Source organism: Propithecus coquereli, unplaced genomic scaffold (assembly GCF_000956105.1).
Source record: "Propithecus coquereli isolate 6110/MARCELLA unplaced genomic scaffold, Pcoq_1.0 Scaffold12, whole genome shotgun sequence".
In the NCBI taxonomy this organism is placed as follows: Eukaryota; Metazoa; Chordata; class Mammalia; order Primates; family Indriidae; genus Propithecus; species Propithecus coquereli.
In genome coordinates this window covers 6,054,657-6,070,375 of record NW_012136080.1, presented here as the reverse complement: position 1 = coordinate 6,070,375, position 15,719 = coordinate 6,054,657, and the positions used below count along the sequence as shown (strand labels likewise).

At 44.8% G+C, this 15,719-nt stretch overlaps 1 protein-coding gene across 1 annotated transcript in view; it reads right to left on the bottom strand.

The window, feature by feature from the left end:
* RFTN1 (raftlin, lipid raft linker 1) overlaps positions 1 to 15,719 on the bottom strand; it is a 117,554-nt gene that overhangs the window by 80,946 nt on the left and 20,889 nt on the right. The window contains exon 3 of the mRNA XM_012663222.1: positions 13,261 to 13,369. Coding sequence (XP_012518676.1) covers positions 13,261 to 13,369 — 109 coding nt within the window. The remainder of the gene's footprint in view (positions 1 to 13,260; positions 13,370 to 15,719) is intronic.

Here is a 15,719-nt window from a genome sequence, read left to right as displayed (position 1 = left end):
AAGTATGAAGTAGAAACAGGTGACATCTAATCCTCACAAGTCACTTCCAGGGAGGGTTTACTCAACAAGTTTCAACCACCCCAAACACTAAAAAAAGCTTCTGTGAGTTACAGAAAAAAGAAAATGTATAAAAGTCTTAACCCTCTGTCCACTTTATCTTCGCTGCATCCCCTTTCGAAGCATCTGTTCCTATATGGTTCTGATGCCCGCCCTGCAATCCTTGGAAATACACAAGCTCTTACTCTTACATTCCAGGACATTCACTGAGCACCTACTGTATGACCTACGCTGTTATCAGCATGAAAAAAGGAGATAAGAAACAATAAACACAATAACTGAGTAAAAATAGTAAAGTATCTTAAGAGGTGAAAAGACCTATAGTTAAAAGAAAAGTAGAGCAGATTAAAAGGAATCAGAAATACGAGGTTGGCAGGGGGTAAGCTGCTCTTTTAAAAATGAGTGAGCAAGGCAGATGCACTGAGAAGGTGAACTTGAACTTGAACTTGAAGAAGTGAAGGAGTTAGCCAAGCAGACATCTGGGGAAAGAAGCACCGCAGAAATTACGCCCACTGTCAAGAGTTAGACCCGTATTCAGTAACGACGACGTGGTGATCCAATGCATAACCCACAGTCCATAAATACTCATACGCTAGACTGCCTGAATATAACCTGTGTATCTCCTGGATTTTACTCCCCAAAGCGTTATTTCTCAGAAAAGAGGGAATTGCTTTTTACATTTATATACTTCTACAAATCTCTCACAATACAAGGACTCTCTCAGTCACTTTATTTTGAAAACAGCAAAATGCTTATTGGGGAAAACACATTAATCAAAGCTAGTTTGGGATATTTCCTGAAGTAATCTGATGGACTTGATGTTTTTAAAGGAAGGAAATACATTCAACAAAAATGTAAAATAACTCCTACAGCATGAAAAAGAACTTGAAGCGCTGTAATAGGCAATCTCCTTAAAGATGGCTTTTAAAAAGCAATTAGGGAATTCTATACACAGATGAACACTAACAAACCATGGTGACATGAATGAATCTCACAGAGATAGTGTTGAGCACAAGATGCCATTTATACCAACAGGCAAAGCCACCCTTTGGCGTTAGAAATCAGAGGTTTCCTTTCGGGGGTGAGGGGATGGTGCTAGTAGCCACAGGAAGGGTTCAGGCTGTTGCTCTTGTTCTATTTCTTGACTTGGGTGTTGGTTACCCAGGTGTGTTCATTTTGTGCTAACTCATTGAGCTGTGCACTTGTGATTTATGCATGCTGCCGAATTTATATTATCTTCTATGAAAAGAGATTTTTTTCTTTCTTTCTTCTTTTCTTTAAGAGCAATGCAGAGTAAGTTGTTCCATTATGGAGATTTCTTATTCACGAATGAGCTGGTGGAGAAAAAACAACTATTCTAATGTTAAATGAATGAGCACTTATGACTTAGGATAGTTTCCAGAGATAGCACCATTCATGAATTTTAAAAGTGCTGAATCCCAAACAATTTGGATGAAAGCAAATAGGATGAGCTAGAAACCTGTGCGAGATGGCCAAAAAAATCATGTTGGTGATGAAGACACTGCAATGGTGCACAAAAAAAAGCAGTATAGGAATAACATTGTTTCATGAGATGTAAACATGAGGGAAAGCACTATTTCCAAATTCATACATTTTATATAATTTAACATATGCACATAGACTAAATTAATATTAATAATATTCGAAGCAGAAATTTAATTATTTCAAATATATTCCTAAAAAGTTGTATGTTAGAATCGGCACCAGTTTTTAAAATTTTTTGCATGGGGAAAATAGGAGATTTTCTTTGGTTATATTATATTAATATTTGGGTATATGCGCTATACACTGCTCTGTGCTCTGCCTTCCCTTCTGGCTGACAAGACTAATAATCACAAATGTTTTGTGTCAACTTAGGAAATATGAAAAGCTAGAAATTGTTTAAATAAACGAATTCTACATAACTATGCTGTCTAAGACAGAAGCTATCAGCCACATGTGGCTATCAAGCACTTAAAATATGGCTTGTGAGGCCAAGGAGTTGAAGTTTTAATACTATTTAATTTTAATTAATTTTAATTTAAGTTTAAAAACCAAAGCAGTATGAAATATTTTTCTGCTAAGCATAACTTCATTTTGTAGGATATTTCACATTAACTATTAAAAATTTAGCATCTGAACTGAGATGTGATTCACATGACAGCAGATTTTGAAGACTTAGTTGGCTAAAAAGAATGTAAAATATCTCACCACACATTGAAAATACAACAGTTTGGATATACTGGGTTAAATAAAATATAATACTAAAATTAATTTCACTCATCACTTTTTTAATGTGGCTATTCAAAAATTTAAAATATACACAGGTGATCCATATTATATTTCTACTGGACAGACCTGCTGAGGAATAAAATGTCACTTCTGATCAGAGGCCTTAGGGAGGAGATGAAAGTGAAATCAAAGCTGGAAAAATCGATATATTTGAAAACCTGATTAACAGCGATGGTGGAAAAGTCCAGGAGTGAGGAGAAAGATGAGAAAGCAGCAAGGGCAGGGGGTGGGGGTGGGGAGAAGCTAGTGCATCTTTTAAGAGACAGTGGTCAGATTAGCTGAGACTGACCCAGACAGCAGAGCAAACGCTACCTGCGATTCCACAGCTGTCAACAAATCCAATTGACCTAGTTTTTGCTGACTCTGAGTTGCTATGTCTGTTATTAAAGCAGCAGGAAGAATGGCAGAGGTGCCAAGCACATGTCTTTCTAGAGGGACAAAAGAGAGGAGGGAGTTTTTAATTGCTCTGCTCCAAATCTTCCTTCTGTTAGAGGTGTGAGTAAGGATTAGAAAACACAGTTACACCAAGCATCTGGGCCAGAAAGACTTGTTAGAGGAACCAAGAAAATACAATAAAGTACTAGACACTTCAGCCTGTGGCAAATCTGTACAGCTGGAGACAGTACTAGTAACCCATTTTAAAAAGAGAAGAAAACCTGCCAATAGATGAATGATAAAAAATTGTGGTACACGCCCCCCCCACACACACTGGAATATTATTCAGCCTTTAAAAAGGAGATCCTGCCAATTACAACATGCATGAACCTGGGGAGCACTATGCTAAGTGAAATAAGCCAGACACAGAAAGAAAAATACTGATCTCATTTATATGTGAAATTAAAAAAAAAGTCAAAAATTAAGAAACAGAATAAAACAGTGGTTACCAGGGGCAGGAGAGGGAAATGGGGAGATGTAGGTCAAAGTGCACAAAGTTGTAGATACGTAGGATGAGTAAGGCTAGAGGATCTAATGTACAACATGAAGACTATAGTTAATAGTAGTGTATTGTATACTGGAAATTTGCTAAGAGAGTAGATTTTAGGTGGTCTTACTATAATAAAAGGTAACTATGCAAGATGATGGACATATTAATTTGCCCAACTATAGTAACCATTTCACTATGTATATCAAAACATCATGTTGTACACCTTAAATACGTACTGTACAATAAAAAGTAAATAAGTAAAATTTTAAAAATAAATGAAAAATAAAAAGAGAAGAAACTGACCCCCACCCTCCATTGACTACCTGTGATTGGCCATGGTTGGCAAGTGGTCAATGGATTCCTCATTAATTTAGTGCATTTTCCAAAGTATGGTCCATAATACAGATAGGTTTTTGGGGGAGGCAGAGAAGCAAGAGCAAAGTTCTCAAACTGTATTTCAGAAATGCCAAGTTAAACTAAGTAAGCAGGTTTCTTGTTGTGGACCTTTCCAGAGCCTTGACTCTTCTAAGGAACATCGTGACTCTCGAAGAGGGCTTGCGAGGTGGTACTTCCCAAACCTACTGGACTACAGAAGCGCTGTTACACAGGAACATCCCAGGGAGGGCACATACCAAAATCCATTGGCTTAGAAGGAAGAAACTCCAAACCTTCAGCCCTTTTGGCTTCATCCTCAGCCAGAGAGGAACATTATTGTCTGCTGTAAGCAAGCACGGTTCAGAGGCAACAGGAGCCAGAACCTAGTGGTGACCCCAGCCTATCCACTGCCAGACTCCTTTGGGACCCATCTCAATAGTGTAGGAACAAGGTAACATCCAGGTGCCCCATGGTCCAGAAGCAGACACTCACCCCTCACCTTCAGGAGCTCCCAGGTTGACCACAAGCCAAACACCAGGCCTCAGGCAAAGTTACATGAGCTTTGCACCATCCACTACCTACCAAAAAGTGGAACAGAGAGGACATTCCAGGAGGCTGGGGAGTCACCCTGAGCTGACCATGTTCTACCCAGGCCCAATTTCTCCCTGGAACAAAGCATTCCTGGGCACAGAGCTGCCACCTCCCTCGGTTTACCTTCTGCTTCTCCTCTTGTCACCTGCCTGCTCCACCGGCCTCTAGAATAGTTTCTGTTTCCTCAATTTTGGGGCAATTTCTCTGCAGAGATCACAAAGCAGCACAGCCTTACCCCTGCGGGCTGTCCACAGGGCCAAGAAGACGTCACTCGTCTGGTCTGTGCACATCTCAATGACATAGTTAGGGATACCAAGTTACTTTTTTTATTTAACTACAAGTTCTTTTATTATTATTTCATGTGATGTGTGCTCCAAATGCTAAAAATTACATAAAATTGCTATGTTTTACATGGGCACATTCTAATCTCCTGGGCAGATATTAAAATTCAGTTGCTTAATAAAAAATGACATTAAGGAGAACAAAGAAGATAATTCAGCAAACCCATGAAAAAAAAAATCTTAAATTTTAAAATAAAAAAAATAAATAAATAAAACCAACCTCAGAACCATCCTAGCAATAAGACAGGAACACACATAGTTCTATGGGGTGAAGGGCAGTGGTTTTTCATTGTAACCCAAAGACACGTTGGATCAGGCCTTGCAAAAACATCTACTGGGAGGGGAGAGGCCACCAAAACAGTTTCCTCAGAGGTTGCCAGTGACTTCAAGGCCACTGCCAGCAATGGCTGTTTCTGACATTCGCCTTACGGGCACCGATAGGGTAGACAACTCCTCCCTGCTGAAAACTCTCGTCTCATGTCCTCCATCACCTACACTTTCCTAGTTTCCCTCCAACCTCTCTCACCACTGAGTTCCTGTCTCTTTTCTCTGCTCAGCAGTAAATTCTGGAATTCCCCAGGGCTCAGCCCTAGGCCTTCTTCCTAAACACCCTCCATGTCTTCCTGGGTGATTTTTTCCACGACCACAGTTTCAGCTACCATCCGCCAGCCAGCATCTCCAGCCCAGACCTCTGCCTGAGCTCCGGACCCACAGAAACCACCCTGTCCTGCAGTTATCCTTATCTCAGCAAAGAACCCGATTAATCCAGCTGCACGATCCAAACCATCCTGGTCCCCCGCTTCTCCACCAGGCCTCGTCACCCCATCCAGACACGACTCTCGTGATCTGCCTGGCTCAGTGTTCCTTAAACCCACCGCCTCTCCACCTAAGCTGAGCTACATACAATCTCCAGGCATCCACAGCTACTCCAACAGGGTCCTAAGTACATCCACTTCTGCCCCCAGTCCAGACGCTCCCCTGCAGCCACGTGGATTTTTCCAAAATGTAAATTTGGAATCGTTCTCCAGCTGCTCCTTAACCGCCCCCCCCTCCCCCCCGCCAATGGCTTTCCACTACACTTAGGATAAAGGCCTGTGGGCTCTGCTCTGTGACCCTGGCTCACCCCCGAGCCCCATCCCCTCTCACTCACCCTTCTGTCCTCTGCAGGTAAGCTACACAGTGTCCTCCTTTCTGTCCCTCAAGCAAACAGGCTCCCTCCCACCCCACAGCCCTTGTCCAAGCTGCTTCAGTGCCCACTACCTCCACGTCCCTCCCTGCTGGCCCCAGATCTCGGTGCAACCACTTCTTCCTGGAGCACTCTCCCGCCACTGCCAGCCTGCAGCGGGGCCCTTGCTGTGTTCCACCTGAGAGCGCACACCTGTTTATGGTCACACATCCATCACGTGCCTATCTGCTCCGCGTCTGTGTCCTAGGCTGGACTCTAGGTTTCACGGGACCAGGGGCATTCCCTGGACCAGCTCATACGGTATTCCCAGACACTACCACGCAGCAGGCCCCCAAAGATCTGTTCAAAGAGACATGAGCGAAGCCTAACCCACCAGTACTGGGTTGTGGATTCCTGCAGAGGGAAAAAATGAAGCACAAGAATGTATCTCCTTTTTTGGGGAGTGACCAAGACAAGCAGATGACCCCCTCCCTTCCCTCAGGCTTAAATTAACTTCAGCTAACCTCCCTGGACAGAAGAGGAAGATCACAGGCCAATAAAAATAGCAGGAGGACAGAGGATCAAGGGAGGCCAGGGTGGGAGAGGAACTTCATAAGAAAACAGCGGCCTCCAGGCAGCAGCTCTGCATTTTTCCTCCACTAGGAACATCTAAGCCTGTAACCTTCCTCTCCCTCTTCCCCCAGCCTCAGAGGAAGGCTGATGGCCCCCTGAGGTCTGCCCCACCCAGACCTGCCTCCATCTTTTATCACCTCTCAGGTCCATTAACTTCCCCCACTGTACCGGTAACTTTTAGCTTTCACACGGGCTCAAATCTCCGATTTATTAATAAAACAAACCACTCCCTCTCTCTCCTTCTAAACACATTTACTCTTAAACCCACAGCAGCAAGGCCTCTGCCCATTCCGCACCACAACGACAGCTCTTGAAGATTTTTCAGGGGACTGTGGTGGCCAAGCCCAGTGTGCCCTTCGTACCTAACCTCTTCCCTGCTTTTGATACTGTTCTCCAATCTCTTCTTGCAGCGTGCTCTTCCCACAGAATCTGTAACGTCACACTTTTCCATTTCTCCCCCTACTTTGTAAAAGTTCTTTCTCTCTCCTCTTCTCTGGATTTTACAGACGTATCCCTCCACAGTGAATTGGGAGAAGACTGGTCCTGCACCACAGAGAGTTTGCGACATGCTGGTCTAGATCCTGCAGTCTTTTAAACTGATCTGCGCACATTGAAAAACCAAGGAACTTCACAAGAAAACAGAAACATTTTAACTTCTCTAAAACAAAGCAAACCAACTGCTCAACCAAACAACAGGAGATTCTGTGATACTGGGGCCATATTTCCACCAGGCTACAAGGAGCTGATGCCAAGTGGTACTGCCCACCCACGTGACGGCTTCCTCGCTGTCCTTACCTGCTGGCCCCTGAGGGCCTCTGAGTGTGCCCCCTCAGACAACGCATCTCCACAGCAGCCTCCTCATGAGTTCCAGCCCAACAACCACAGCTGCCTTCTGGAATGTTCCCTGAGTGTCCCCGACCCCTCCGTCTCTACAGGACCATCACCAATCTCATTACCTCTGCCCCCCATGGCTCCCCATGCTGTGTGCTCCCCATCCTCACAAATGAGCCCACCTCACACCTGATGTACCCAAATGTCATCTTAGCCTCTTTCCCCCTCAATGACACAAAGTTTTAATGATTCTTCCTCTGAATTTCTCTTTTAATTCACTCACTAACTCGACAAATATTTATTAAGTCCTGAAGACACAGCAGTGAGCAGTATACCCCCGGCCCCCAGCGAGGCCTGTGCCAGCCCCCAGCTCATGGTCTTCCACACCGAGGGAACACGCACTGCTGGGATGACACCCCATTTTTTGCCTTCACTGCTCCCCCAGGCCCACCCATCACCAGATTTGCCTCTTTTAAATGTCACCATTCTCTTAGTTTGGGGGTGGGTGGGGGTGCAGTGAGGACAGGGAAGCCTTTTTAACATAATTTTATTTCATTCTGCATCGGCATCTTGCACTAATTAAAATTAGACTCTCTGCACTGCACTTGTAGAAATGAGGCTCTGAATACTCAACAATCAGCCAGAAAGTGAATGATGAGTCATTTATATACCACAGGCAAAGTTTCTCATCATCCTGGAAATCCAGGATATTTCGTTTCATTAAAAGGAGCCACTGGGGTTTTAATAATCTGTCGGGTTCCTTTCTTTAGGTTAAAGCATAAGCAGCATCATTTGGTTTTCTGAAGGGCAGTGCATCTAGTTTGACCCAGCCCACTGAGTGTCTGACCAGGCCGTCTGCCCTGGCCTCCTCAACAGCCTTCATTCCAAAGGCTCAGCGGCCCAGTGTAAGGCAAACGTGGATTATGCCAGGGCTCATAGCTCCATCATAAAAGGGAGTGAATCTCAGGAATAGAGGCCAGAGCTGAGGGCCCGAAGGGCAAAGGCCCCCAAGTCTTGCCTGGACCAGGGAGTGTGGCTTTCCCCCGCCCCCTGCCAGCAGGTTGAGGCACCTTCCATCAGGAGAACCTGGGCAACAAGGCCTGGAGCCCCGGCCCCCACTGAGGGGAGGCCCTCAAGGCACTGCAAAACCCAGCTCCGTACCAGACACGGGTCCCGCCCACTGCCTCCTGTGCCCAACCTCAGCGTCAGTCCCTGCAGAGACAGGCTATGTAGAAGAGGCAGCACGGCCGAATGGCCATGGACGCGGTCGCTGGGTCCAGATTCCAGTTCTGCCGCTCAGTTATACCTTCGGGAAAACTGCATAGTTTCTCTGTGCTGAGCTGTCAAATGGGGAGAAGCCTTCACAGGGGCGTGAGGAGGGTTCAGGGTACAGTGCACACAAGGCGCTTCAGCACAGCACCGCCTGGCACATAGGGAGATTCCCTCTGTGCAGTAAAACCTCACTTTGAATTTAAATAAACCTATAGATATATAAATACGGGCCAGCAGCATATCAGAGAAAGAGAGAGAGTGAAAGAGAGACATCAATTTTCTTTTTTTTTTGCTTTTTTTAATATTTCTGCCCTGGGGCTCCATGCTATTCTCTGCACCCTTATAGTACTCCTGCCTGACGCACTTGAGCTCGCTCGAGTAGGGCTCTGCTCCATGTAGTCAAAAGAACCCTACCGTGAACAGGCTTCCTGCCTTTGTCCATCCCGTGTTTGAGCCAGACAGGACTTGGCTCTTCCTTAGCCTTGGCCTTCACTCCATGCTCCTGTCCACACCGGCAGAGGCACTGCCCGCCTCGCCCTCAGCCTCCTCGAGGGTCAGTCCCTCACCTGCAGAGCCCTCATTCCCACCACACCTCCCCACAGCCCTCCCCAGCCCACCCGGCCAAAGAACCTTCTCTCTGCTCCAAAGTCCCGTGCTGCTCACTCGTGTGCCCCCACGGAGGGTCCGGCCCAGGCTCCCTCATTTAGCAGTCCCTTCCCTTGGACAAAGCCCTCAGCCCCTCCGAGCTCAGTTTCCTTGTGTCCAGAAGGGAGATATCACTGCCAGTCTGGCCCCTCGGATGGAATGATTATCAAGCACACACCAGAAAAACGTGTGCAATGACTCTAAAAACTTAAAAGTGGTTTCCAAACATGTAAGTGCTTTCCCAAGAAACTCCAAAGAATGTACAGCAATCTGAAAATGAGCACATAGGCTCTTCACTCTGTACCACTCTGCCTTCTTTACAATCCTCCGGGAACTCTGAATAATGGGAAACCCCAGAGGGCCCCAATGACCTGTGAGCCACACGGGCAGGCTCCTGATGTACGCAATATACTGAGCCCTGAGCCCTCGTCCCAAAAGAATTCTGGCAGCACCTGGCCCCTCCCACAGCCTCAAAACTCTCCATCCCTTGTGCACTCGGCTCTAGGACTTGGCAAGCAAGTCTCTCCAAGTCTGCCCATAACTCTGCATTTGAAAGGCTCTGTGGCCCACGGTAAGTAATTTACATAAGGGCCAGTTGGATGGAGCACAGCAGGACATAGCAGGGAAAACAAAATGCAGTAACCTGGATTTCACTGGACCGGCCAAAGCGCTCAGAGAAATCCGAAGACCATGCTGAAAGGACAGAGTCCTCTCTACATAGCTCCTTCAGCCTCTGAAAAGTCACCATGGGGAGGGGCTGTAAATTATGCCTCTTTAGGTAATTTTACATGACACAGCCACAAATGACTCTATTTTTCCTAATTGAGAGAAATAATAAAATCTCTTCTTTCTCCTCCTATCTATGTCCTCTATCCAGAGGTTCTGCTAATTTAAAGCATTTGGTGGAAAAATAATACTAAGGCATTGTTCTTATAAAAAAAATTCTAATCGGTTTGAGTTCAATTCTAATATGCACAGAAGAATATGAGCTTACCCTGTGTGATGGTACAATGACAAAATGAGTTAATTACCATCTCTTCCTAAGACGAATCTACTTGTCACAGGAACAGGAGCCATTATTTCACACAAAATAATGACCTAGATAAAAAGTAATGACTGCAAGCTGTAGCAACCAGTGACACAGATTCATCTTGGCCTAACTGAATGGCAATTAACAAGTGTCACTATTACATGTATAGAAATAGGGTCCAAGTTATTCATTACATATTTACAATGAAAAAACACAAATGGTTTTTAGTATACTTCTTCCCGAGAAGCACCTGTGGTCTTCTGTCTACATGATGACAGAAACATTTACACACATGTAAAATTCTGGCATCAGTTGGAATAGGCATGGACCCTGGAGAGGGCCATTCAAGGACCCTCTGCTCTTTGCACACAGAGGTGGGGTTTTCTCTAGAAATCATGTCCAGCAACAGAACAGAGGAGCAGAGGGAAGAGGCCTAGTCCCATTGTTTTGTCCCTCCTCTCCTGGTTGTTCATGGCAGCTGCCTCACCAACAGCCAGATGTGCTGGGTCCTTCCAAGTCCAGCCCCCATCCACTGACGGCAGGGGGGTGATGGCGGGACAACTTCAACACACCTGGCTCCTTCAAGGCGGGGATGACCATAAACCACCTTTCTGTTTAGAGGAACAGAGATGAGAGACTGTGGGACACACATCAGAGACAAAATCCAGGTCAGAAATCTCAGTGCTGCCACAGTATGCAAGTTGACTCTACTTCGTCTGGGTCCAGTAATTTTTATTTGAAGAACCAAGGCTATGGCAAGAGCAGGATGATATGTTATCACTTTCAAAACATTAAAAACAGAATTCTTATACAGTAAGCTCTCACTTAATGTTGTCCATAGGTTCTTGGAAACTGCGACTGTGAAATAACAAATAACTAAACTAATTTTTTTCTCATTGTTACAAAGGGGCGCAGTGGCACAGGCCTGTAGTCCCAGCTACTCGGGAGGCTGAGGCAGGAGGATCGCTTGAACCCAGGAGTTGGAGGTTGCTGTGAGCTATGGTGACAACACTGCACTCTACCCAGGGTGACAGACAGAGCAAGACCTTGTCTCAAAAAACAAAACAAAAGTTATAGCAAAACGACATTGAATGAAACCACACTGTGGACCTGCCATACATCATTCCACTTATTAACCACGACGTTAAGTGAGTACTTACTATACGAATATAAATGAGCATACATCAATCATTTATTTAACAAATTATCAAACAAATCATCACATGCCGATATGCACACACATACATAATCAGAGGGGAAAAAAGAATGCTGGGATAAGAGTAAAAAAGTTAAATAAAAACTAGCTAATGTCCCTGAGGGCATAAAAACCCTAACTTTGAGGTTATCTTCTGTTAGACAGATGCCCATGTCCACTTGGGTACTACAGAAACCCAGCATCTGAATAGCCCACGAATCACACTGTGTTTCCTGAACACCCAAGATGGGCCCAATGTAATGGGTCAGTCACACAGTGATCTAGTTTGGCTGGGACAAAGGTACCAAATTATGTGTTTTTAAAAGAGCACACATGAGGGAAGGGACAGAGCCTCATCCCTTCATTTTCTTACTTACCCCTCAAATATTCCAAGAATCTGAGTGTTAATTACAAAACCATTTCTAAAATTATTTTTTCCCAATATTGAGATCAGGGGGTAAATTCCACCTCTAGGACGTCCCTACCCAAACTAATTAGAATATTTTATTTGTGGCAATCCAAAGAAGATGTCCCTATAGGTATCTACACAGGTTACAAAAACACATGTGTCCTCAGGTTTATGCATGTGTGAACAAAAACTACTTTCTTCTCAATTCTTAAATAATGATCTGAATTCTCCCAGAGTAGAAAGAGCCTCCATCATCCTAGGAAATTACCAGACATTTTGACCTAAGAGATCACCTGACTCCTAGACTATGGCTCTTGGCTCCCGCCATGCATGAGCAGCTGTTCCCAGGGCCTTGGGGGCCCGAACACTTAGTAAATGTTGGAGGGAGGCAAGAAGCACACAAATGTCCTTTAAAGGGATGCTCCAATCATTTCACTTCTCTGCAAAGTCCTCTTGGCGGCTTCCTGTTGCTTTTACAGCCCAGTCCGGCTCTCTCTGGCCCCTTCTCTCACCCCTCACTGTCCTCTGATGTTCTTTGGATTCTGTCTGCTCCCTCCTGCCTCAGGGCCTCACATATGCTGTTCCCTGTTTGGAGGGCTCCCCAGCCTGCCTGGCACAGGTGCAGCTGCACCCCCAAAGTCCTCTTGCTCCTCAGCCCAGCTGCTCCCTGCCTGGTTAAGCTCACCTCGCCCAGCAGGGTTCTGCCTTCCCAAGGGAGGGGCTGCAGCTATTTTGCTCTCTGTATCCCAGCACCTAGTACTATTCTGGGCCCAAGTTGACCACCGATGATATTTATTAATGAATTCCCTGACTGGACCTCAAACAAATCACAATCACCTGTACTGGGTGGGGAATTGCCAATTACGTTGGAAGACTGGGTGAGGGAGAACAAGAAAAACATCAAGCGATGAACTCAGCTCCAGTTGGGGGCAAGGACATTCCCTCTGTAGTAAACGTCACATTGAAATTCAAGTGGACTCTACAATTAGGCATGAAACCTCAGACGGCATGAAGAAAAGTTCAAAACCAGACGCATTTCTGGGCAGATATGAATTCTCTGCAACTAGGCAATTTTCCCTGGAACAACCGCACGCAGTGGCCACAGGACTCTGGCATGCTCCCATGCTGGGAGAGGGAGGGGACCCGTGGCTGTGAAGGCCCATAGACAAAGGAAGGCGGGATCGGAGGGCTCACACCATCTAGAGGGTGCAAGGAGAGTCCTGGCAGTAGGCCTGCTGGCCTGTCAGCTCTTAATGCCGCTCCAGTTCTAAATGACAGGATCCAGGGTCCCATCAGCCTGGAGGCGTGGCTGAAGCCACCTTGCTCCAGAGTCAACTGTGGAAGGGCTGCTCCCCTGTGGGGCTGCCCAAAAGTTTAAGTCATGGTTCTTGCCATAGCCTCTCACATGCGACTGATCTGCCCTAAGCCAGCTCCCCGCCCATTCACTCAGGTCTACACCCCGCGACCCTGTCCAATCGTACCCTGACTGCAGTGCTCACCTTCTTGATGAACTCTGGGATGATTTTTTGGTCTGTCAGGTGGTCTAAGGAGGAACAGCAATCTAATTCCAAGATGTAGCCTTCATTGTGAAGATCAGTTTTCTGAGATCTGAAGAGAAAGAAAAGCACATGCAAAGATTAAGATTTTGCACAATACTTTTTTTTAAAAAGAACCACTAAGTGTTTAATGAAGCCCCAAATTCCTTCCTGACAGTAACTGCCAAAAAGGCACTGCTGAAAAATAATTTATGGTAAACTCAAGTAACATGTATAGATCTATGTCACAGAAAGACCTCCAAGACACAGTGTCACATATAATGATTACAGAACGATGGGTTTAGTAAAATGGGGCTTATACTATAGTTAAACAACACACGCACACAGAAACTCCAATAATCTCTATTTCCCATTAGAAAAAGAACTAGTAAAACGTGCACTAAACCAAATAATAGCAGTTACCTGTGAGAGATGGGGAGGGCCTGTGTGGGAACTGGGGTGGGGGGTGACAGTGGGGGTGGGAATAGTGATGATCAAAAGTGACTTTAGTTATAATCTCTATTTTTTTTCATTTTTAAATGAAGAGAATATATTTATATTATTTATTATATAATATATAATTAATATAATTATATAATATATAATATTATTTATATTAATATATATCACTTAGAAAATTAAAAATTAATTTTTTAAAGACTTTAAAAGGGTTCAACCCCTACAGAGGGCAATCTAGCAAAATCTGTCAAAATGAAAGATGCATTAAAGAAAGATTGCCAGGCAACTAAACGTTAGAAATTCTGGGAAACAGAGTGGATATGAAGGGCTGTCTGAGGTAAAGGCCTCCAGTCTTGTGGTCAGTGTGGAGTCTTCCCAGCATGCCCGCCATCTCCACACGCGGATGAGGGGCTGCTTTCCATGTTGCCACCACACAGACATGCCCATGGCATGACACAGAGCAAAGCTGTGCTCACTCTGGGAGACAAGCAGCAAGCGGTCACCAAAAGGAAATTCCACCACCTCACAGCCATTCCTTGGCGGGGCTCCTGCATGACACTAATGTGGGTCAGGGCAACTCCTGGAAGCCACGTGGTTTTCAGAAACGGAAAGGGATTCCTCGGTCCAGCCAGGCATAAGGCAACAAGAAGGGGCACTGCGGCTAAGGCTGGCAGAATGTGCTCTCTTGTGGGAGGCTGGTGGTGGGGAGCGGAAATTAGTGACCAGGGCTCTGCTCTTTGTCCCAGGCTCACACCACATACACGTCACTCTGCACTAGCTGGGGAGTGAGCAGGGCCCTCCCGGCCCACTTTCCAGGCTGCTCTCCCAAAGAGGGGCAGAGGGGCCCCTGCCAGCTCCTGTGAGAGAAGGTCTGGCCACAAAATCCTTAAAGTAGACACTTTCACACTGAACTCCTGAGACGCATATATCTCACCGACCAGTTTCTAAGTGCTTATTTTCTATAATATTTTGTAATGAATTTATAAGATTCTTATATAGCATTAAAGATAACTTACGCTACCATTAACCATCTGGGTATGATTTACATGAAAATTAAAAGTGAAAAAAAAAAAAGAGGATTTGGTTTTCCCCAGGTGCGCAGCTGTGATTTGGTAAGCAAACTTCAATAGCTTATTTTTATTTTTATTTCCCTCTAACATACCCTTTCAGGTGTAGGGTACTGAGGCATATACATTTGAAATGTAAAAGAATAAACTGATTCCAAATTAGTAAGCCTGGAATAAACTAATTCCAAAAGAATAAACCAATTCTGAACCCTAGGCTTCTTGTCTTAAAACTTAGTTAGAGACTCATGTTCTCATCACCTCCTCCCGCAAACAAAAAACATATTAAGAGGAACCAAGGCAGAAGATTCCAGACTTTTGAAAGAGAAGACTTGGTCAAGATATGCTGTCAACATGTATTACATGAGGTTGAAACAACAAACATCGAGATGGGGAGGGATTTCTAAAATGTAAGATCCCAGCTGCTCTGTCACATGGAGATTAACGTCAGGCTGTATGAGGTTATTTATAAATACCCATTGAGATTTTAAATGACTAGATTGAAAAATTGTAGTCATTTTAAATAAGTCAACGCTGTATCTACTCAGTACAACATTCACAGAATGAACGAAAAGGAAGGTGACTGTAAGGCTGTGATGTGATAAGTCCATAAGTAACTATAGCCCAGATCAATTCGTAAGGAAGTCTTTAGTACAGGACCTAACAAGAACCGTCTTTGGTTCTGGAACAAGAAGTTCTATAACAAGAAAGGAAGCTCTGGTTCATTTCATCACATAATTAACTCAGTTACAACTGAACTGAAAGGAGCACAAAAGATCAAGAAAAATAGGCATTACGCATTTTCTAGATGAACCATGAAAAATTACATCTCGGCCTACTGTTTCCAGAAAAAGCAAATTCAGTGCATATTGGGGGAGTAGGTGAGCAACTAATAGGCTT